Source organism: Merops nubicus, unplaced genomic scaffold, assembly GCF_000691845.1.
Source record: "Merops nubicus isolate BGI_N331 unplaced genomic scaffold, ASM69184v1 scaffold6114, whole genome shotgun sequence".
Classification (NCBI taxonomy): domain Eukaryota; kingdom Metazoa; phylum Chordata; class Aves; order Coraciiformes; family Meropidae; genus Merops; species Merops nubicus.
In genome coordinates, this window is record NW_008602140.1 from 3,679 (window position 1) to 29,077 (window position 25,399).

Here is a 25,399-nt window from a genome sequence, read left to right on the forward strand (position 1 = left end):
ACAAGCATTATTGGCCGGGAACTGACTACCTGCGTGTACAAATATACTCACCTAGAGCCTATTCTATATGCCCTTGGTGTGGGAATGTCAACTAAGGATCCAGATCACCTAAAGTTTCTCTTTGAAGGAAGTGAAGAGTTCTGCTGTTTACCTAGCTTTGGAGTAATTCCTGCTCAGACTTCGATGTTTGATGGTGTTCCATCCCTTCCAGGACTAAATATTGATCTTGCAAAGGTATGGAAGAATTAAGTGTCTAATTTTGTTCATGCTTTATATAACTGTAAGGTCACATGAATTACTATATTTATGATATTAATAAGTTTACTTTATTCTAGAAAGGAAAATTCGGTCGCTTGTATTCTTACATCCTAGGAAGTTTTTAATTTACTTCACTTGTATTACCTGTGTCATCCTGAAATGGCATGAATGATCAGGTTTTTTTTAAACTTCAGTTTGTGTTTACTGTGCTTCTGTTAAACTGTGAAAGTTTTAAACTGTCTTTTAAAATATTTTCTGTTGAGGATGAAATTGGAAACCCAAAAAACTTACATTTGTTGGTTTTTTTTTTTTTTTTTATTTCTGTGTTCTGACCACTTTCTAAAATAACTGTATCCTTGTAATTGTGGTGGGGTACCAGTGGAATATATTGATTGTTACAGTGCTGCCTTTCTTTACATAGATGCTGCATGGTGAGCAGTATCTGGAACTGTATAAACCCTTACCAACCTCAGGTCAGTCCTTTTGTGTTGCTGATTTGCTTTTCACTATGACAGCAAGTTTCTGCAGCCGTATTATAAATGGAAATAGGGAAGCTCTGTTTCCAACTAGACGTTTTGCATATTCTTTCTACAAAGGGTGGGGGAGAAGAGAGTCAACCTGTTGCATTATTGAAGGAATTCTGAAACTCTGTGTTCTTGGGATGAGGTGTTGCTTTTCTATAGCGTACTTACTAAACATGCCTAACCTTTGATGTAATAAGCAGATACATAAACTCACATGATGTGATACTAACTAGCAGAACTTTTAATTCTTTCTGTAAGGTTGTATTGTAGAATTTTTGGGTTGCTTACCTAAAAATTCTTGAGCATTGGTTGCATCTGTGTGCCTGTAAGAGGGTCAGATTTAAATGATGTATGTAAAGGGGTAGCAGACATATCAGGGAGGAGACTAAAAACCAATTACTTTTCTTCCTGTTAAAATTCTCAAGATAGTAGTTACTGCAGTAGCAAGCTCTTTTCACAGGTGGAAGCTTTTCCAGATAACAACACTTGAGAGGTGCTCATTAGACTCATTCAGGATATGCATGCATGTGTCTGGGTTTCTTCATTAGTATTTTTTTAAGGTTAACTTTTCCAGAGTGTAGAAGGAAAATAAATAATCTTAAAGCCACAGGTAAATGGCATAATTTTTTCTTGAAATAAAAAGGAGATGTGTGAAAGTTTTTAACTTCAAAGAAGTCCAGTAAGTGATAATGGATTGCCAGGACTTAATAAAGCTTTTTGGTTTTCCATGATGTAAACTGATTATGTAAACATTCGTGGTTACATACCTCTGTAGAGAAATAACCTCTTAAGGGGCAAATTTCATAAACCCACAGGTCCAGGCCTTGAGTTGAGCTTTTCTTCTGTAGCACTGTAGTTGTTGCAGCTCTCTTGAAATTTGTGGTCAATCCTTTAGAAATTGGAGTGTTCATTGACATTAGCAGTGTGTTTGTGTCCAAAATGTGATTTGTGTTCAGCCCTGAATATATGAACTATAGCAAGAATCTATTTAAAAAAAAATAAAAAAATTCCTCATGTCTACAAACAAAGATTTGCAAAGATTCCCTGACATTTATTATAATCCTGATGATTGTGATTGGTATGGCTATTACTGTGATTTTTATTACTATAGTTGTTATTGTTAGTAAGGAAGCATAAAGTGTGATCTATGGACTTCATTCCTGAAGCAAAACCTTACAACATATACATGTTCTTTTTTTCTTACAGGGCAATTAACTTCAGTTTCAACTGTTGCTGATATTCTTGACAAAGGATCAGGAGCAGTCTTGCTTATAGATGGTAAGAAGGTATACCGTTTTTGGATGGCATCCAGTAAAATTTGGCAGGCTCACTTTTTAACTAGCTGTACCAATATCTGCCAGCCTGTCCACAATAAGGACTGTTAGCTTGTCAAATTTAAATGAGAACTGAGCTAGTTAAGAGTAGTTGTCTAAGTGTGTAACTGGTCTAAGGCAGTTAACATACTGAAAAAAAGAACAGTGTCTTTGGAAAAAGATTTCAGAGAAGGTTTGTTTTTTTTTCCTCATAGTGCCCTATGTAAACTGAACAAAGTTCTTTAATAATAACAGTCATATCACAAGGCAGCCATGTTAGATTCTGCCAGGCATTCAACAAGGGCAAGTATGTGCATGTGTGAGCGTGTTCTGTGGGGTGGTTTTGCAAAGGTTAGTCAATATGTATGTGGTGTAGTCTCATCTTCAAAGCACCCATCTTTAAGAGCATGTCCTGCATTATTTTTTTTTATGTCTGCAATACTCTTACTGTAAACAAAACAAAGCCCCATTGTCTTCCTATTGTATCCAAGTTAAACAATCAGAATGTCTCCAGAAGTTGTAGTTTTCAGAATTTTGGTGTCTTTAGGTGTGGTTATACTAAGGTCCCTTAGGAAATGAGGCTGCATGGGTAGGTTAATAGACAGGGAATCTCTAAACACTCTTGAGGTTTTATTCCTTCAGTTTACACATAAAATGGTAAAAAGGTCTTTACTGTCCTTTTTTTCCTCCTAGCTGTGTTTTCTTCCCATTCTGGGCTAAGGTTGAGCCTGCTTGTTTCTGCAACACTGAAAAGTTCTTTTTGTCAGAAGATTCTTAGTGGGTTTTACATTTCTCCCAGAAATGGAGATGAGCATTGCAGGCAATGTAAAATCTCTTTTAAAGTGTAAGAGAGTGGAATAAGTATGAACAGGAAATAGGAAGCTGAATCTCAGTTCAGTGTAAGAAGTGAAACTTCTTCAAAAGAAGGAGCAGATGACCTTAAACTAAAGCTTGCTCTGGAGTTCTTCTCACGCGGGGTCCTTTTTTGTGTGGTTTGGTAATATGCTTTACACACTAGGGATTCTTAATAGCTTCTAATGCATCATATTTTATGGCATAATTCTATCACATTTAAATCAATTGCTAATGCAGTGCGAGGTACTGAAATAAATACTCACTTCAGCACTCGATTGTCAAATATTTTTAGCACTTTGAATGCCATCAGCATTTTGATAGCTCCTCTTTTAATTTTAATGCTTTAATTTACATGAAATTCATAATAGTATTATTTGAAACAGATCATGAGTCTTCACTAGTCAGGGAGTGACATGTAACAGTGCAACATGGACGTGTGCCCATTTCCCCATCAGTTATTAAAATGAGCCCTGTCATGTTTGAAACTGAGCTTTTCTCTTGTAACTGCACATACTAGCTATATGAAAATGGAGATTGAATGCAGCATGTGACCTTCCTCTTTTGTTATCTTTCAGTGAATACCTACTGTGGAAAGGACTTAGTGAGTTATAATCAGTTCTCCTTATTTTTTGTTGGAGCTGGAGGATTTGGTGGAAAACGAACATCAGAAAAGGCCAAGGTAAATTCATGCATATCCATTTTAAAAAAAACTTATGTCAGTGCTGCAAGAAAGAATATTTGCTATATTAACTACGAGGGGTAAACTAGCATTTGACCAGTGTGGCCATACAGGCTCAAATGGAATTTAAATACTTTTGTTCATTGAAGAGTAAAAAAGTACTATTCAGGGCCTGGAAAACCAATAGTTTTCTTTTGACAGTTAGGGAGAAAAGTGAATTGTTAACCATGCAACTGATGAGAACTTCCTACGTCCATATCAAATATTTGAAATATCCCAATGGAAAACAGAATAGGAGATTCTCTGAAAAATGTTTAGAATTTAAATTCTGGGGACTTTATGCATTTTATAAGAATTGCAATTCCATTTTAACTTCAGATGTTATTTTCTAATTCTAATGATGAGGACAGAATGCTCCTTTAGAGCACACATACTAGATCTTTTAGAATAGTGCCTTTTGAATTCAGCAGTATGGCTGCTACAGATCACAGCCTATTTGACACAGTTAGTTCCACAGAAGAGGTGAAATGTGCTACATGTTGTACTTTGAGCTGTGCTAAATTCCTTAAACTCCTCCTTCAGTAGGTCAGACAGAAGATGCTATCAGTTCAGCTATCCAATTTGGCAGTAGTCTTACTGACTCTTGCTTTTATGAAACTCAAATGTAAGCTTTGTAAGCAAAAAAAAAACTTATTACATGTTTTGATTTTATTGTTTAGTTACTGCCAATCATGCTCTCCATAAATGAAGAGATGAGCAAAGTTACTAATTTCTTGTTAAAGCCAGCTTGTGAAAGGTTTTATTTTTCTCAGTCTACTTCTGATCTGAAATACTTTCTAGAGACCTTTTAGAAGAACAGCAGAGAAGTGGCTTTCATTTATAAGTCTTGGTTGTCTCAAGTAGATTTAGGGAGCTTTGACACTCTTATATGTAGCTTTTAGAGCAGATATTTTGGCTGCTTTTGTTTAAACATGGGCAGCGAGAAGACTGACAAAGAAATTGAGATTTTTGAGTTGTTTTGTCTAGGGGCCTACTACTGAAGTGTTGGATTCTGCCAGCTACATTCCAAGCCCTGATTTAAACCTGTCTCTGGTCTGCTGTCATGATCGCGTTTCAATTTCTGCTTCTGTGCTTAAATCATCAGTTGGGAATATGTCATCTGTATGTCGTTTATGATCACAGTGTGTTCTGCAGCTCCACCTCAGAGATTTTCTTTGCTTCTGGTTAATGGGTTGTTTAAGGGATATTCAGATTTAAAAATGAATTGATACTTAGTGATAATTTAATGTGTACGTATGCAGAGAGTGTTGATTTTTTCATGTATGAAGTTTGTGCCGATAGGTATGATCATGGTAGTACTGCAAGGTGTTCTCTAGTAGAGAGACAAACTTAGTAAAAGCTGAGAAGTACTCAAACGTGTGTTAGGTTTGAACTTGCAATTTCTAGAGGACGTCTCTAGGTGTAGCTCTTTTTACAAATCTGTGTGTTCGTGTGAAAGATGTTTGGAAAGCCTAAATATAGTTCCTGTTTGTGGTGGAGTAGGACTGCTGAATTTTGGGGGAGAGTTCGCAACTGACAAACAATGAATGTCACATGAACACATAGTGTGTATGTCCAAATACATAAAGCAGCTGTTTGGGTACCTGACATGTAACTATTATCTCCTTCAATACTGTGTTTAAAGGTAGTGCCAGCTGTGACCAGATGTCGTTATTGTGAACCAGAGCCTTGAGGCACTACAGTAATAAAAAGTCACTTTAATAGAGGCTATCCTAAGCTCAGTGTTTTTTAAAATATATAAGGAAATACCTAGGTTTTGTACAACTGTAATACTATAGGCAACATTCTTTGGGGTTTTTGGGTGTAAACTTACAAGTTATTTTTACTTAAATCTGTATCAATTATATAGAAGTTTTCCCATATGTAACTTTACAAATCAAATTTTGAAATGCCTGCTGCTTCAAAGAGAAATGGGAAAAGCCTCTGTGTAGCATAGAAAATTCACAGAATATTATTATTTCAGACAGTGTATAAAGGTCTTTGAAGGAAATCTTATTTCTTCTGCAATCAGATTTTATAGTAGTGCATGTAAAATAAAATGCTTCAGAGGAAATGTTGGTAATCTACAGTGGTGGCATCAGTGAGCCTTGTGTAGTGCCTTTGCACTTCAGCTAAACATTGCACTTCAGACAACTGAAACTTCTTCACTCAATTTAGCAAATTATGAAACTGTTATATAAATGATTTTACTTTCTAAAATACAGAGAATACCCATTTCAAACAGCAGTCTTTCTTGTGTTAGAAGAAAACAAAACGTAGTCTAGTTAAGATAAGATAGTGGTAGCAAATTCAGCAGGGGCCTCTGCAAGCAAGAGGCCAGTTTCAAATCATGTATTTTCTTGCTTTATCTTCGCAAACCTTCCCCATTAAAAAGACTTGAATATTTGTCTGTGCCAAAGACATCCCAAGCTAATCAGGCATGTTTTACAATGTGTCTTTTTGTGACTTACACATGTATTGTATCTGCAAGCTAAGAAGATCAAACTTCTACATTGAGATGAGCATGTCTCTCCTCTTGCTTTGTTTCCCCTAGTGGCAGAGGGCTTTCTTTAGTTGTTCAGGTGTTGGCTAGTTGTAACATCTTAATGGCTCAGTAGTCAGGTTGAGTTTCTTTAAACTAATTGGGCATAGATGGAAAAGCCATTCTTGATTTGAAAGCTGGTTAGGTAGTGTCCTTGTCATAAAGCTGACTGAGATGCAAGTCTGTTGTGGTTCTCTGAAGTGGCAAAAGCAGGAGTGATGTCAGGTCTTCCACCCAAGAGAAGGCTTTGCTCTGCTGTTAATGAACAGGGAAGAGACTTTGTTATTAGATGTGAAACTACACAGTGCTCTGTTTCTTTTGATTTCTCTTTTCTTTGGCAATATTCAAACTAAGATTAAGTAGAATTACTATGTGTGAAAGTCAAGTGGCTTCCTTTCATTTCAGAGCTTACACCAGTTTCTCTTTGTTTGGCCTTTTTTTGTTTGTGTCTTGAAAACCCAAAAAGGAGAGGAGGAAAAATATTTCAGCTACTTTAGTAGTTTTGAATTGGTTGTGGTCTTGTGTTTATCATGATCTAGGATGTTCTCTTATCAGTCTGTTGGTAAAGTTTGCATCTGAAGCTATATGTTGCACAAGGAACAGATTTTTTACAAAAATGTGGGGCTTAATATGCGGCAGATAATTGAAAAAAAAAAAAAAAAAAAGCGCTGGAAAAGTCTGAAAGTGATGTTGTCCATGGCTGAGGTAGTAAACAATTATTTACTCCATTGCACTTTTTAAAGTCTCATTTCAGAAGCTTAATTTTCATTTTTGTGTTCCAAAACACTACTGTTCTCTGAGACAACTGTTTTTTCTGAGTGAATAATTCATGCTTGAGGGTTTTTTTATAGTTCGGAAGAAATTTAATCAAACTGATCAGCTATAAAATGTAACTGCTAGCCAGATCTGATGTCTCAGGCTTTACAAATGTAGCCATCCTATCTGGCTAAGAGATTTTTTTATGGCCTAAATATTTTTTTTCTGTTTGTGTGTAAATGCAGAAGGGGTAAGAGGAAACTTAACAGCTTTGGAAGTGCTATTTCTTTTTGTACATACTGGACATATTCTGGCATGAGTACAGACAAAATATTTTTGCAGTGAAATACTAATACTGCTACTTCTGTTTTAGGCAACAGCAAATCCACCTAAGAGACCCCCAGATGCTGTAATTTCTGATGTCACAACAACTGATCAGGTAAAATAAGATGTAGAAATGTTTGTTTGGAGGAAGGAGTCTTACTTGATTTCACTAATAGTTCAAATTTTCTAATACACCTCAGGTATTTATGTATGTCTGTTGTGTGTGTATACGTGTATATGTGTGTGTCTGTGTATATATCTGTGTATAATATGAAGCTAAAATTTGTCCTAGGGTAAGTTATGACAGTGTGTTCAGAGTACTGTCTAAAACATTCTTTTCATAAGGCTGATACAGTTTTATAATCTTTCATTACAAAATTCCCTTGTAAAAAAGAGGTTTAAAGTCTATGAAATTTACAACAAATGGTGCAAGCAAACACATCATGACCAATAAATAAAAGTTTTGAGAGAGCTGAATTTCTGTAGTGGTAGTAGTCCAGGAAACCTGACTGTCAGGTGTCTGTCCAGCTGTGCTTCTATCTGTTCACAGTCTTCACTGGTTCACAGGCATCTACATTCCTTAGGTAAAAACACAAGGAAATAAATAATCTTCCCCCGAAGGTAAATGCGTGCACATCAGACAAATTTAAGATGGTAGAGTCTGGAGCTACCAGTATTAAGACACTGTTCTCCAGACCTCTTGCCCGGTACAGAATGATATTATCACTAACAGGCAGACTGGCAACCAGACTCCTCCCCCCACTCCCAATCACACACTGGGGATACAGAGTGCCTGGCAACAGAGGGAGGAACAAGTCAGTGCACTCACCCGCCACAGTGAATGTGAAGATGGCAGCAAGCTGTGCAAGGAGCCGAGCCATGGGCAGTGGCAGCAGCCAGCCCATGAGCCCAGTTATATCGTAGGGACTCAGAGACAGCTTCATGTTCTGGGCCTGCCATCCTGGGAACTCCCCTTGCTGTGAAGAGTCAGGGAGCCTTTCTGATAGCCAGAATCCCCACACAGCACAGGCCCTGCATAGACAGGCCTCCCAACCCCACTGCAGGCAGACACAGCTCTTGCAGAGATGGCTTCTTACCCCAGCTCCAAGTTAATGTGGAAGGCAGGGGCACCTGGTGGTGGTCTCCTCATCAGTTCCCACCCTAGGCTGGCCAGACTGTGGGTGAAAACTAGTCAGGAGGGGCTTTCCTGCGTGATTGTGAACATCATCCATATGCCAGCCCTCATTCAGGGCTGAGGGTTTAACCCCAGCACTTCAGACACTGAATAGTATTTTTGAAAGCAGCGTAGTCATAGCAGGAGGCTGTGGTAGCTGTTATATCTGCTTAGCCTCTGATTATATGTGGAATAATTAATTATCCAGCTGATTCATGTGCTTGAAGTTCAAGTTATCCCTTCTCACTTAAACCAGGAAAGAGAGCTCAGATCAGCATTTCTCTTCTGTTACTGATGTACTTGCTAAATCTTAAAATTCACAGTGTTGGACAGGGAGTTACAGATGTTTGACTCTTCTGAACAGGCTTCACTGAAAGTTGGCAAGGTGAACGAGGAGCAGGGAACAGTGAGAGAGTACTTTGTTCCTGGAAGGTGGTGAAATGTGGTGGACTGTGCTCTCTAGCAGCTGGCACTTAGTAAGATATAGCAACCCTAATGGCCCACTAGTTAAAACTATTTACTTTGAATGTTGAAACCCTTGTTCAGGTTCTTCTTTTGATTAATGTTTCAGAATTGATTCGAGGTCACATCAATTTCCAGATGACATTTATGATCACTTTCTTCATGCAGTAACTTTAATTTCTAAACCTTTAACTCTTATGCTGGGAATTGTTACTACATATAAAATGATAAGTTCATGAGATAAAAGAAGATGGTAGTGAAGCTATAATGGTGAAACTGGGAAGCTTTGCTACTGCAAAACTGGGTTTTGGAAATAGAGGAAGTGGCACAGAGTAGCTAACACATTTGTTTTACTTTAAGACCTACTCAGACAGGTAGATATAGGAAGGTAATTCCTTTGCAATGAGGTCTTGCAGGAGCCACAGCCAGTGGACTTGTGAATCGCTAGAAGGCCTGTCTGCCAAATTATTCAGTAGCATCTGGGCTTAGGTGATGATGCCTGTGTACAGGAGTGGGAATGTCTAGAGTTTATGAACTTTATGGGTAGGAATGCAGACTTTCATGTGAAGGTCAGCTTGGAGAAATGTTACCAAGCTTCTATATTTATATGTCTGTGGAATGACACATAGCTGCCTAAAATCCTTTTTGAAAATGGAAGCTGGCACACAAATTGTGCCTAGCTTTCTGATTATTTTTTTTTTCTTAACATTGGTGTTGGCAGAAATAACTGTTGCTATTCAGGTGTTGAATTAGTATAGAGTGTGAGACAAACCGAAAGAGTCAGTTTGCAGGTGGCATTTGAGTTAACCTTTAACTGTATTAATTTCCAATGATAGCTGTGACATTCACCTTTCAGTTTTTGTGCTACTAGAGTTACATGGTTAAACTGCTCTTCATAATTAGTATTTTTTCCCCTACCTTTACTTTTCATAGCATGATCATGTAGTGTATATCCTGATAAGTCGACCACCATGCGTATTTTAAAAATGTTTAGTGATGATTCCTGTCTTTTGCTGAAGTCAGTGGCTGTGGTTATATTGAAAATTACATTCTTTCTAACTTGGCTACACTGGGTTAATTTTTTTTCAAAAGGAAGAAGGTTTCTTCAGACATATTTTTAGACAGGAAGAAGCACTGTTTAGTGAAGAAGATACTGGGAACAAAGGGCTAAGAATAATTTTTGCCCTCAACCATGTGTTTGACAGAATGGAGGGTACGGCCACCTACAGCCCCTTGGAAAACAATTATATTATGTCAGTGCCCATTGACAGAAAAAAAAATAATCCTTTCACTTAGTGGTAGCAAAGACTAATAGCAGGTAGTATAATAAATGTTCATCCCTTTCTAAGCTGTACCCATTTAAACACCAATCAGTGCTTATGAATAAGTTGGGGTACTGTGGTGTAAGCTCCTTAAGAGTGAAAAATGCTTACGAAAAATTTAGAAGTATGTGATCTTCTAAAAGGCTCTAAGGCTTAAATTTTGAATCCTGCTAAAGGACATGAAATATTTCTTCTGTGAGTTCATTAATTTTTCTGCAAAGAGTTAGGTGACATTTTTTCTGTCTTGCCCATGTATATGTGTTGTGATATTTTTCTGGCTTGTTCTTTCTTAGTAACCTGAGCTATGCTTTACTAGGTATGGTGCCATAAATCTTTCATGTAAAATAGACCTCCTGACAGAAGATACAGAAGTCTAGAGAGTGACTGTTAGGCATTTAGCAAGGAATGAATTATTCAATTTCAACACTTTAGGGAATGTTTAATGTAATTAACAGAGCTTCAGTATCACCAAGCTATTCTTGTCCTGCTGGCTTTTGACCCAGGGCCTTATTCAAACAGATTTTGCTGAATGGCTCCTCATGCAATTCAGTATCACAAAGCAGTAAATGACCTGTATTTCTGGAGGGTTTTTACTCTCTTCCCAGATGTGTTGATTTCCTCTGAATTTATTTTCTGATGACACAGGAAATCAGCCACAGTGGGTATTTGAAGTGGATGATGTCTGAGTGATGTGGGTTATTTTTGAGGAAGGAAACAAGTACAGAGTCTTGAGTTGGTTGGGGTCTTTCTGCAGGGTTTTTTAGTTTGTTGTTTGTTTGTGGAAACACTGACAGCATTCTGATATTGTGCAGGTTGCCTTCTGCCTCCTGTTGTTTTTTATTAAGGGAGCCATTTGGTAAAGGAAATGGTTCTTGTGCGTTTGCCACACTACTGAAAAGTGGCTAATGTTCTGTGAATCCTGTGGCAGAACATGTAAGTTGAATTTGAAAAATGTATGGTGGGCATAAACAGTAAAGACATGAATAATGTGGGGTGAGGAAGGAGAAATGATGTAGCCCCATTTTATACTTATTATTCCTATTTATGTCTGTAGCTGTGTATGTTGAAGGTGTTTTAACTGAACATTTTAGTAATTCATATTTTTGTGGGAATCAAAGGTATGTAGGGAGTAAGGTAGTATTTGGATGGTCCAGACCACTAATAACATAAAATTGCAAACCTAAGGTATTCCAGGAAACTATACACTTGTATTTCTTAATTACAGTCTTGTTAGAAAATAGAATCATGTGTAAACCAGATTTCCACAAAGTATTTAGGCATTGGAAACTATTATGACCAATTTAAACTATTTTGTTTATTTTCCCTATACACCTACTTTGGAAAAAATAGCTGGTTATCTGGAGGAACAAATAAAACCTTTTGTTTTTCTCTGTGTTGATTTCTACCAATTGCTCCTTCATAGTATCTCTCCTTACCCCTACAGAGGAAATCAATTTAAAAAGAAGACACAGCAAATGGGAATCTCAGATAGTCAGAAGCGTAGCTGCTTGATTTTAACTACAGTTGAATTACCTGAGTCCTATGCTAAATTGAGCTCTAGAAGCACCAGCATTGCCACTTTAACTGGAAACATTCAGTGTTGTTAATGTAAATGAGAGCTCATTGAAATGTGTAAATGAGATTTGTGGCTCTTTTTTCTTCATGAGAGAGCTTGACTGCTTGTGTAATTAAATAAGCTGTTGGGCAAAGTATATGTACGTACATGTACAGACACATATGTATGTGCATATATACACATATACTTGCTAAGATAAGCTCTTGGGCAGAGCCCTTTCTCTGCCCAGTTTTTGGCCTTCTTTTTTGCTAGCTTTATGAGTGACCTTTGCTGCAGTCTGCAGGCAAGGCTGAAAAATTGTCACAGGTTGGATATCACTTTTAATTTGTGGTATGGCAGAACTCCTAAATCATTAAGAAATTAGACTTGATAATTTTAGTTATTAATTGGAGAACAATCTAACCATATTATGACTGACTTCAGTCTAATGCCCCACATCAATTGACTCTTGTCATCCTTCAAGGATGCATCTTTTTTTAAATTTTATTGCTATTGCTTGAGACTTCAGGAAATGTCATTATTTGAGAAATACAGAAAGTAGAACAAACAAGGCTTTAAAACAATTCTGTTCTCATGAGGAATGTAAGTTACATAAAGAAGTAATACCAAAGACTCTGTTAAATGAAATGAAGTTTGTTGGTGGACCTGACCTGGATGCACTGAATCTAGAAGAACCTGCTGTGTACCTCTTTTATTCAGTTCAGCCTGTCTGTTTTCTAGCTGTGACCAGTACCACTCATTGTTGAAAGTACAAGAGGACAAGTATTATCTCCTATATTCATGCATCAGACTTTCAGTTAAATACATTGAACACACGTTGAATTTAATTCTCTGAACCTAATTATTATTATTACCCAAATGCTACGTTTATTTTGTTAGCAAACCACAACTAATTTTACTGCAGTAATTTTGAAAAACATTTGGTAGAATTATTGTCTCCCAACAAGTGCTTATTGTGACTCCCAGTAAAGGGCTAGTTCTTCTTACAGCTTTAGTAAGCAATAGCTGCATAGCTAGATTTGAGATTTGAGTTTAAAACAGAAACTTGTCCTTTTTTATGACACATAAATAGAATTTTCCAGTACTACGACTCAATGTTATTTAGTTTGAATAAAAATCTTACCCAATAGGTCCTTTGTGAAATTAGTTTAAGTTAATGGACGAGTGAAAGTGAGACCTGTGAATTATAATTTAGTTTAAAAGTAATTTGATTATTTATTTCACACATGGCAGTTTTTATTTTCTAGTTCTTACGGGTGGTGATTCGCTGTTATATTTTAGACTCTTGAAAGTTAAAAATTTCAGGTCCAGTGATGCCATCTTACTGCTACATCTTTGTTTTCAAAAGAAAAAGTGTTTCAAAGAGCAAACAACAACGTAAGCAGCCACAGAGAATTATTCGCTTGCCTTTCTGATATTGTGTGTTTAAGCTATGGTGCAGCTTAGGATTTCTTTCTTGCCATGTTTAGTGCATGCATCCAGCTCTCACACAAAAGCAGTGACAAGCTCTTCTGCGTTCCACTGTAACTGAGGCGTAAAACACTTGCTGTGTTAATGAAGGCTAGTAGGACAAGTAAGAGAGACTTGGAGCTTAGTGTGAAAGCTGTATATACTTGAAGAAATAGATGTGAATATTAACAGATTAAAAGTAAAGAAAATGGATTACGCATTAAAATTATATGTGAGTTCAGAACCTCTTTAATTACGCTGTCTTTTGAATCGGATTTGGTGGAAGAAACTGTCAGAGACAGTTTCTGTATCTAAACATAGAAATTATCCCCTTTGGTGAATACCAAGTGGTTTTTTTTCCCCTTCCCTTTGAGAAATCTGTAGCTATTTTCCTCTGAGCAGAATTTAATGCAGTTTACCCTCACTTGGATAAACAGATAGCGTTTTTTATGATCCCAGTCCAAAATGCTGGGAAAAAATGTTTAGTGATAAGGGGTACCAGAGAAAATAATGTACTTGATTAAAATAAAATTCGTTTTCAGTTTAAAAGCTTTTTTTCAGTTAAGTTCATGTTTGACTTCTATCTTCTATCGTATAAACCTACTCTGCTTCTTAAAGTCTTCACTAGCATTAGTTTACATGATGTGATGATTTTCTCTGTACCTTTGGGAATGTTGTACTGTACTGCACTCTGCAGTCATTAGTCACTCGTATGACCAGGGAGTGAGTTTTTGTCCCAGAAAGATGCACAGGTTAGCTTGTCCTCTCTTCTTGTATTATGGACTCCTAGCCACTGTACACATACAGCAAATATAAAATCTGATAGTGAAAACGCTAAGACCACAAAGAGATAGAAAACTGAAGCATAGTAGCTATCTTCTTCATAATTTCTCAGGTTTATTTACATTCCTAGTTTATACAATATGCTAAATCAGTATTTCTCTGCCTTCTACCAGTGAAAGAGAATATTTGACATGAAGCAAAAAATCTAGAAAGCTTGACATGGTGTTTGTTTTTACTGTTGTGACCAGCTACCCATGAAGCTGCTAAGAGAGGAGTGTATCACAGTTAGTCAATCCTGCTGCTGTTAAAAGGAAAGTATAAAGATATTTCTGATGTTTGTAAGATGAATCAGATATTGAAAAAACATGGTATGTTTAAGAAGAAAAAAGCAGGTTTTGTACGTAATTTTCTTTTAAATTATGGACAAATACATCATGGGAGAAGACGCTTTAGATTACATTTTAAGCTAAAGAACCTGTGGATGAATTCTAGGAAATGTGTTACTTCACTGTTGCCAGATTTTAGTGAAGCTGGATCTGTATGTCAGCATGGTAGGCTGGATTTTATCTCCCATTAAGTAGTTGCATTAATTTCTTTGTGCCATGACCATGCGAAGTTCTTGGTACATTTCCCTGGAGCTTTGGCAGTTTGTTTCCACAATAATAATTGATTTCCATTTTATTTGCTGTTTTGTAGAGCATGTTATCTGAGGACTAGTGGAATAGATTGTGACAAGCTTGCTAATCAGTCATAAATTTTTGAGTGAGTCTGGCTTGTTTTTGCTCAGCACAGCTAGCCTCCCGTTTTCCTCTCTGTCTCTGCAGGCTGCCTTATATCGGCTGAGTGGGGATTTCAATCCTTTACATGTAGATCCAAGTTTTGCTGCTCTTGGAGGTGAGTCGAGGGATACCATTGTATTAATATTTGGACAAAGGATGATGTAAATGTATATTTAATCTTCATTTAGTCTATACATCTTCAACGAGGTGGAAAAAACAGTGCTTTTTTTTGTATCTGTTCTTAGAGTCACCATTAGCTGTCTTTAAAGTTCTGTGTGAGGCTTCACTTTAAAGCCTTGTTTATTGTACCTAGGAATGTGGAATGATGCTTGAACTCTGCCTACAATGGAAACTTGCCTCGTACCCTGTTTTCTTTTAGAGCTTATTTGCTGCTACTGTCCCATCTTTACAATCTTGGTTTTCATAAGCAGAAATAATTCACTATTGAAAGGTTCAGAAGCTACTCTGTAAATTCTTTGATAGATATTCTTCCCATCTAAATAATTTTGAGATGATATTGGTCTCAGTGGAATTTTTTGTGCTTCTGTGTCGTCTTCCCAATCCCAGTAAATCTCAGGAGAGGAGTGAAAGAGTGATTTTGTTAGCACCTCTTTCCTGTAAAATTGCTTTTGGAGTTCTTTTCAAGCCTTGATAGTAGTATAGTATGACAACTCCAGGCAGATAGCAATTTGATTTACTTAATTAATTTTCCTGAACATATATGCTATCATCACAAACTTTACATGAAAACTCTGCTCTGTAGTAGTTGTTCTGCAGTTATCCAGTGGTTTCTTTTTAATGCAGGAATACCATTGTATGTGTTTTTTTTTTTACCAAGATAAAAAAGGCAGAGCTATGTTTCCTTGTTCAGATCACTCTATATCTACAAATGGTCTTTTTCTATAAATACTGTTAGGTTAACTCCTTCGTATAATTCTATGTAAATTTTTGTTAATAAATAATGATAATCAAATACCAGAGTCCATAATGAGATTTCCCTGGTTTATTAAACCATGCTGTTTCTTTGTTCAGCTGATGATTTTGGATGAATATGTAGATGAAATTACACGATTACTCTTGAAGATGCTGGAGGAGAAAAATATGTTTATAATTGCAACCCCAGTGTTTAAAATAATAATGATGATCTTATAAAAAACCCTACAGACCAAGAAAAGTAGAAATCTTGTGCCTGCTCACACAAAAAGCACTGGCACTTAGAGACAGGGAAAAAATGAAGCCAAGTCTGTGTATGAGGCAGCAGCCTCTCTGAACAGTACACTGCTGGACTGGATTTTGGCACAGTGGTAGTCTTCTACTCGAATACCCATAATAAATGTAGGTTCAAACAAAGAAGAAAACTACTGTAAGGATACTCTACAAGAACTTTTTCTTAGTTATGTCAGAGCTTTTTTCTTCAGGCATATTCACACACCTTTTTGTCTTTAATTTCTATAAATGTTCTCTTTCACTGGCTCTCACCACTGTGCACTGGAGGCAGGCATTCAGTGTTATGTGCTCAGGTCATTCCAGAGTTGTTGTTAAGCTTTCCTGTGTGTAATGTTTCAGAGGAGATACACTATATGAAAACACCTGCTTATATTTATTCCTTTATTCCTGTAGCTTACTAGAAAGTGAAAGCAACATTTATTTTTGTTTTCATTTTAGTCTAGATAAAAAGTAACTTGACTGCTTTACACACTTTTGAGTATGCATTCACTGTATAACAAAAATACCAAGGAGAGTAGAACTGTATGTATTTGAAAATATTGGAAAATAATGGGGTTTGGTTCTTACATGGTGAATTGACTAAGCTTTTAAAGAGCTAAATGTCACCATGAGATTCTGTATGAGATACTGAATACTGGTGTTGTTACAATAATGCCAGTAATCTGTTTTAAAATAGACTGCACAGTATATTTTTGCTTTCAGAAATATTCTGTGCATAGTGTGCAAAAAAAGAAAGTTGTCTTAGAAGTGTGCATATTCAAATATTTTACAGGAAAGAAATTACAGAATGATCAGAGTGGAATACTTGTAGCAAGAAAACAGATTCACACACACCTTTTAGCCTGGCCTTCTCTTCTCCTAATCTAATGAGTCAAAATTTCTGTTTCTCATTCTTACTCCTCCTCCTTTTGTCTTGTCTTTGAGCCATGTCTTAGAATTCCCATCGTTCCCAGCACTGAGTCCTAGTGGCTTTTTTTATCTGTCTTGAAGGTGGTTTCTTCTACATCTTCCGATTCTGTGCAGCCTGGACTTTCTTCTTCCTCCTCTTTTTTTGTTTGGTTCTTTTTTGCTTTTGCTTTTTTCTCCCAGCTATTGTCTCTTGGGGACTACTTTGGGCAACTTTGCATGCTATGGAGGTGATATGAAGAATTGTTTGGAGCTCAGGAAGAACAGACTGGCCCCTGAGAGTGGCAGATAAGTTCCAGGCAAAAGCAGCTGGTTTGAGAGCCAAAGCTAGACAGACCTGTCTCAAATCCGTGGGCTGTTGCCAGTGTGATTAATTATTGTTCACATGCCCTGTCAGGTCACAGCAACCTGTTAAGGGGTTAGAACATAGTACAAGCAGCACCTTTAAAACTTAACCATTGTACTTCAAGAAGTCTCAGGCCAGTGCTCAGAGGTTTATTTTGTCAGACTTTGTCGGGGCTAGATTAAAATACAGCACTGGTACAAAGACTGTATCCTCTGCCAAGGTTCAGCTTCTGCTCCAAAGCGTTAGGAGTGTGAAGAATCCTGACCAAAAGCATCAATATAAAGAAGACACTGTATTATTTTTTTTCGTCTTTTTTGTTGGATGCATTCAAAATGATTGAAATATAATTTTTTTTTTCCACTTCTAAACAAAAAAAAAAGTTAATGCAGAAGCATGCACTATATTTGAAGACTTTTTGAAACTGTGAATAGGAATTAAAACCAGGAAGAATGAAGTATTCTTAGTACCACTGCTTTTTAATCATTACATTACCTCTTACCCTTGATAGGTATACTTCCCTGTGACTGTGTGTCTGGTGTGGCTGTGCACAAGTACTGAAACAGCCCATCTCCTTATTTTTTAATTCTGCTTGTCAGTGTGCATAGCCCAGGCAGGACTGAAGTGCCAGTTCTCAGTGAGCACATCTTTGTCTCAATGTAGAGGAAACAATAAATTATAACAGTTGCTTTTTCAGTGAGACAGATTAGGTTAAAAAGAAAAAGGATTAAGATCATTACTGGAAAAAAAATACTATGACTAAAATACAGATATTTGTGGAAGCAGCATGTAAACTCCTAATATTACAAACACTAACATACTATTCTTTGAAATAGGATTTGAGAAGCCTATACTTCATGGACTGTGTTCCTTTGGGTTTGCTGCGAGACACGTTTTGAAGCAGTTTGCAAATAATGATGTGAACAGATTCAAGGCAATCAAGGTTTGCGTGTTCATTCTTTGTAGTTCATTTTCTTGGTTTTTCTGGGTTTAGTGCAAATAAAAATCTTTAGTGTGGGAAAAGGCCTTTAAACTGTCTTTACTCTCACAATTGCTTTTTATTATTGCTGCATGCGTTTTAATGCTTCTGTCTAGGATGTTTTAAATATTTAGGCTTTCCACATTGCTAGTTGACTGATTTTGCTAATTTCAGTAGAGCCTATGGTTTTAAGCTTTGTATTTATGTATGGCAGATATTATCACTCCTTAACATTTTGTTTTTTTCTTTAGGCTCGCTTTGTGAAACCAGTCTTTCCAGGGCAAACTTTACAAACAGAAATGTGGAAGGAAGGAAATAGAATCCATTTTCAGACCAAGGTCAGAACACACTGTTAGGAACTTCTGAGAAAGTTGTGTTAGTTAAAAGACTTGGCGCATGAGGAGAAGCAAAAAATGAGGCTTATAAGCATACAGTTGAAGAAGGTTTTTTAAAGAAGCACACTAATAGAATTAAAGACTTTTTTCATGGGATCACTAAGATTTCAGTAAAGATACCATTATAGTAATAGGACTCAATACACTCCTCACATTAAATAATATGAGAACTCATGTGTTTGTGTTGCATTTCCTGTGGTTGTCCACTGTGGAAGAGCAAAAAGCAGTCATTCTCAGGACAGCATAGTTTGTAGTTGTTTTCTCTATTTAATCATAACCTTGTGTATGCATCTTTTTCTAACACTTGTTTATTTAAAATCAACTCCTGACAGTTCTTTTATGCAGGTAAAATTCTACACAATTAGCTTTGGGCTAAACTTAAGGTGCATCTATACAGAACAAACTTACTTAAAAATGGAAGTTTCATACCAGTTAGACATAGTAACTATAATAAATCAGAGTTTACACTTTATAAATTCAGGTTTTGCGTTATTCTGTTTTCTTTGGCTTTGCTGGGTGTGGGTATATCCTATTTGCATGTGTATTCTGTGATCCTCTCCTACATGTGGTAGGTTACATAACTGGAAGCCGTGGCTGAAGTACTCTAGAGGCAAAGAGTAAATTCTCATTGCTTCTGTTATGGCATCCTATGACACTTCCACATTCTTCAGCTATTATTTGCTACTAGTATTTGTCAAAATGTATTGGTTTATGCAGATGCAATTTACATTGCTTTGGCTGGCCAAAGTTTTCCAACCCTACCACTGTAAAAATGTAGCCTACTGTTTCCTAGTGACTGCAGCAGCAGAGATAATTGCAGCTTCAGGGAGGACTGGGCAGGCAAAATCAAATGAAAGTCATCACAAGGACACAAGATTATTGCTTCTGCAGGAATACAGCTCTGTGAAACAGATAACAGCTCTAGAATTCATTATATGCTTCCAAGCCCTTTGGAATTTGTAAACGAGTGGGATGTTTTGTTGTTTAAAGGCTAGATTTGTTATTATGCTTGTTTTAGTCATGACTAATTACTAATAGGTAGAGTTTTGGGGGATTTTGCTGCAGTTTATTTTTCCCACAAATGTGGAGTAACTTATTTTGGAGAGAAATGACAGTGTTTAACAGGATTATAGAAAGCCACCTTGTTCCAACAGTTATTAATTGTGCAGAATTCTGTCTCTTACTGCTTGTTGGATTAGTCTGAAATAAAGCTATCCTTGTACTTCTAATAAACTCTGGTTAAATCAAACTAAGAATAGACATTTAACTTTGATATACTGATTCAAAGCCATTTTCAGCATTGCCTGAACTGCAGTGGAGCAGGTGACAAAGCTGTTACGCGTGATTTGAATAATCATTATTATGAGGCCTTTTGGTGTTGATTTCACTTGTGCAATAAGCTAGGCTGTGATACTGGGTGTTCATCCACTTTGGCTACTTATCATGCAATTCTGTGTTGTCAGTGAGTCATTTTATTATCTTCTGTTTGCTGCCTTAAGTCAGAATGGTTTGTCATACCTCTTAAAGAGACAGTGGCAAAATGAAATGTGATTTCTTGTCTGACAACTATTTCAAAAAATTAAAGCAGAAGGAATTCAGGTGTTTATAATTTTCTTACAATCTTTCTGGTTTTACAATGCTTCAGAAATCATTTCTAGTGCAAGTTGCAGTGTAAGGCAGCTGGAGAGAGTGAAACTGTCTAGATGAGCTGTTGACAATTGCATATCTACTTCAAGGAAAAATATTTTAGAAGGTCTTTCTCAGAACTATTTATGAAGTAACATTAACTTAGAGCACCAGAGGTTAATTTTCAGATAAGTAAGATTTTTTTTCTACCATTTTATGAAAAGAAAAACAGCAATATATTTTGGTATAATTTCTCAAGAAGCAATTATTTTGTTTGAAGAGCTGTTTACAGAATATGGTATACTAATTTGCCTCAAGACTGTGACACATTTATGGAGTAGTTGTTTTTCACTCTGGAACTTTTATGTTTTCTCTTTTCTTTATCTCTGATTTTAAAATGTAGGCTATGCTCCTTAGCTGCCTTTCATTTGTGACTTCTTGTGAATATGTTGTCTTGTTAATGTAATATTTTTCTCCATCACAGGTCAAAGAGACTGGAGAAGTTGCTATTGCAGGAGGATATGTGGATATAGTACCAGCCCTGGATAAGCCTTCTACTCAGGGGCCTTTTAAGGTAGGGGGAAGCAATAGAAGTTTTAACTTGCAAAGCAGCATAGTTAGGCTTTATTGTTGTGAAAAACACAGGAAAAATACTTGGATTGCTTAGCAGTCTTATCTGGAGTACTTAGATGAGTGTCTGAGTTCATATGTGAACACACATGTTGCTTAAGATACAAAGGTTTGTATGGGAGGGGAAAAACACAGACCTTTTAAGATACACAGGATGGCTGATGAAGTTTGGAGTGCTTGCTTTGCAGTTGAGCTGTGAGGATAAGTATCATGCTGTATGTTACAAAACAAGCGATGCATGCACCAGTGAGGGCCACAAGTTTGAGTACTTGCTTCATGTAAGATTGAAATTAGTCCATATAATTTGGGGCTGTACCTGTAAAATGCTCATTTTGTTTTTATTTTGTAGATGCTGATGGTCAAACTCAGTTTCAAGTTGTAAAAGTGTATGACCTTTCACAGTTTTATTCAGAAAAATGGGGAGGGTGGCAGGATGGCATTAGAAGAACAGAACAAATGAGAATGAGATAGTGTACTCACAAGAAAAGAACATTTTGAAAGAAGGCTCTGGGAGCTCTTTGTGCATGTGATTAGGCCCAACACACAGTACACACTTCATCTGTGTTTTAAAAAATCCTCTGCTTGCATGCATTAAGCCTTAGGTACTGGACTTGCAACAAAATACAGAATTGTACATGCAGTGCTGAGAATGTCTTGGGTTCTTGCTGTGGTCAAAAAGACACAGGTGCCCAGTGCCTTGCCTTAATAAACTTTTTTTTTTTCCTTATTGATGCCTGCCTGCAAAGAATGAAGCTTTCTTGCATTGAATTTTATGGAGTAGTTATAGTGACATTCATATAACACTTGTGATATATTTCTGAAACCTGTTTCATTTTTCTGGTTGTTTTTAGTCCTCTCACATTCTGAATTATTGCCAAATCTGCATTCAATGTTCAAACATATAGGTATTGGAACTTTTCAGTGAAATAATTATGAAGTTTAGCTTTGTTTTTTTAACGTGGGTGTTTTTTAATGAGGTGTTTCTTTAAGCTTACTCTTGAGAAATTATGGTGCTTTGGCAGAAGTTTTCTGACAGAGGCAGGCATCAACAAGGGTAAGCTAGCCTGAGTGAAGATTAGCAAATGTACATGGCATTGGGAGCCCTGTTTTATAGTGGAAAATGTTAGGCTTAACCAAAGAGGTGACAGGATAGCAGCATGAGGAGTACTGCATTCTGTTATATAGGTAGGTACAGCAGAATAATAAGAGCTGTGACACCTTCTTCGCTGCAGTTCCAGTTAGCTGAAAAGTGTCACTGGAACAGCTTCTTAAACTGTAGCATTTTATGCAGTACAAGTATTCATTAAAGAAAGACAAAGGCTTGCAGAATAACACGTTTGGAGAAGTTGAAAATGTAAATGTAGCTAATCCCACTTTTAAATGATAAACACATTGTATTTGCACTGGAGTTCTGACTGTGTTTGTAGTGCAGTATGTTTTAAACATGTTCCACGTCAAGTTGATGTAGTGATAAAAACACTTTTGTGTTCTGAAAATTTAACATGCTATTCAGCTTGGAGAAGGTGGCAGTGGTTATTCTCCAAAGGGAATAAAGGACAGTTAAGAAGCCCTTAGAGCCGTAATCATAAAACATGTCTTAAACTGTAGTGATAAATGACAAGAAGTGCAAAAGCAAGTTTTGAAATAATTCTTAAGGAAGAACCCATGAAGCATTTTCTGCTTGAATGTACTCTGTGGTGGCAACAGTTGCTGAAGGTGATTATTTGTGGTGGAAGAAATCTTAATTGCATTGAATGATTCTATAGTAGAGACTTTCCTGGACACAGTGCTTGAACTAATAGGCGTATTTAATACTTTCTTAACTGAGTTTCAGTCTTAAATTCTTTATACTCTCTTTTTTTAAGACTGCAGGGCTGCAGAGTGACCTTGTATTTGAAGAAATTGGTCGTCGACTAAAAGAGATCGGAAAAGAATTGGTAAAGAAAGTAAATGCTGTATTCCAGTGGGACATCACTAAAGATGGAAAAACAGCAATGCAGTGGAGTAAGTTGTAGTTTTTATATAACCCCCTGATACATCTTTTTTTTTTTTTTAATGAAGTGAGATAAATTACACCAATTCTAATTAAACTGGTCTCTTGAAAATAAGCAGAAGGTGAATATTCACTGGGTCCTAAAAATCTGGATGCAGACTGAAAGCAGAAATGACAAGGAGGTCAGGTAGAGTTCAATAATGGCAGTTACTGACCTTTCTAGGAATATAGTTCTGTAACTTGCCTATTCATATGTAGGCATAGGTAGACCATCCTCTAGGACTTCCATGCATTTCTGTGTGCAGTTTCCACAGTGCATCACCACTGCACTTAGAAAGCAAGCCAATTAACCGACCAGGAGGCTCTGTGTTACAGTAATTAGTCTGCTGGTGATGGCATGCTAACAAATCCAAACCAAGTAACATTCTTGTTTCTACTGCATTGTCCTTGTCACTTCAGTGAATATATAGCCCAGTTTGTTTCCATTCAAACTTCCTGAGATCACGGTCTAATGAAGGTATGAGTCTTACCCGTCATTTAAGCTTGTAACTGGGTTGAAGAGAGGCTAAAGCATGTGATGACAGTGAGTCACAGGAGAAGTGTTTCCTGTTAAAGTGACTTTTACAAGTGTGTGAAATGGTCTCATGGGGGCAAAACTACTTCCTCAAACAAGCTCACTTCTTAAATTCCCTTGTGCTCAGTTTCTAGAGGACATGCGGTTTTGAAAAAAAAGCAGCCTAATTTTAGTAATTTGATATATTTCATTGTCTCTGGTATTATTCAGTGCTGAGTTGTCCTAAATGGTCTATTATTAGAATGTAAGTTTATCCAAAGGGATAAACCATAATCAGCTTTCAAATTCCAGGCTTTTGATTTTTTTTTGGAGAAATGCAAATCTGGGTGTCGTTATAATTATTTGCTGTGGTAGCCTATGCCTTACACATACCATGATGTTCAGAGCTTTTCTGAATGGAGAATTAATTTCCTATTGGTCTTTTCTGTGCCAAGTGTCATTGTGGTCCTGTGAAGTGCTGGGGTTAAACACCAGCCCTGAATGAGGGCTGACATATGTATGGTGTCCACAAGCAGGCAAGAAAGACCCCCCAGATTGGTTTTCACCCAGGGTCTGGCCAGCCTTGGGTGGGAGCTGATTAGGAGATCACCAGCAGGTACCCCCCACCCTCCACATTAACTTGGAGGCACTGACTGCTTGCTGTGGAGTCGGGAGGCCTGTCTACACAGTGGGCAGTGTTCATGTCCATAAAACCTGTTCCTGAAATTATGATTTACCTTAAAATAATGTGGATTGTAAAAGTCATCCAATATGCCACTTCTTACTGAGCATCTCTGTGCACTTAATTCCCTTTCTAGTTTTGTTCTAACTGGGTAAGTATTACTTAGAACAGATTTCAGAAAATGAAAGACTTCAAAAGACAAAAGCTATACCAGCCTTTACAGGCCACCTTATCCTTTCAGAAAAACTATTTGGAAAAAAAATACACATGAGATAGTTTATGCAGAAATGATTCTCCGTAGTTAGGCCAATGGATTAAAATTTGTCCATCAAGAGAAACAGACTGCCAGAATTCCTATTGGCTAACCCGCCACGGTTCTGTGGTCAGAGGTGCCGTGTCCTTACCGGACCACTCGCTTGAGTAGTGACCCTATTTTGTGCTTAAGAATCAGGAGGTGACCAAGCCAAAAAGGTGTGAAGAGAGAGACTGGGAAAGACTGCGAAACCTGAAAACAATTTGGCAGAGCACGACCTGTCAAAATGTTCTCCTAACATTTTTGTAAACAAAGGACACAATAGCTGGCAGTGTGAGCCTCGTAATAGATGATTTTGGCAGGTGATCTGGTGTGCAACAGCACACTGTGAAGCTCCAGACACTTTGAGGAATGTTGGGCTTTCTAGAAGAGGAAGACAGATATTTGGCAAGAGTTGAGATGCTCTTTGCGTGGTGCAGAAGAGGCTCCATTGCCTGTGGGGCAGCACAGGGAAAATGCATCAGCATGTTTAAACACCACCACGTTTGCCTTCTCTGAATGCTGGCTTAAAATAAACTTCCACATTTTTTCAGGAATTGCAGTAATTGGTATCTTGAGAATCTCAAGTGTTTCTTGCAAATGTTTTTTGGCATCTAAGCAAGAATTTTCCAATGGGACTCCTTGCTGTAAACGCCCTCCCCCTCAGTATAGGACCAATTTTTTTCCCAATGGTAATCCAAATGATTTTATTTCATCAAAGAAGAGGAATTAAAGCCCTTTCGTTTTCCTAGTGGCTGTTAGCTCAAGATTTGTATTTATACTGGATGCTTTATAATAATGGAGGAGGAGAGTAGTGTTCTTGAGACTGAAAATTTTATCTTCATTTTGAACTAAACTGATCTTTGCTATTTCTTCTCAGCAATTGACTTAAAGAATGGTTCTGGAGCAGTGTATCGAGGACCTGCAAGAAGTTCTGC

The 25,399-nt window shown here is 37.1% G+C and overlaps 1 protein-coding gene across 1 annotated transcript; it reads left to right on the top strand.

The window, feature by feature from the left end:
• On the top strand, positions 1 to 25,392 carry LOC103770952 (peroxisomal multifunctional enzyme type 2-like; the record flags this gene model as incomplete). Its single annotated transcript, XM_008938229.1, has 11 exons — positions 1 to 234; positions 680 to 731; positions 1,989 to 2,060; positions 3,526 to 3,629; positions 7,340 to 7,405; positions 14,881 to 14,950; positions 18,148 to 18,254; positions 18,542 to 18,628; positions 20,796 to 20,885; positions 22,807 to 22,945; positions 25,342 to 25,392. Coding segments are annotated over 11 exons (1,072 nt in total), but the record flags the coding sequence as incomplete, so codon positions are not given.
• Between the last annotated feature and the right edge of the window lie 7 nt (positions 25,393 to 25,399).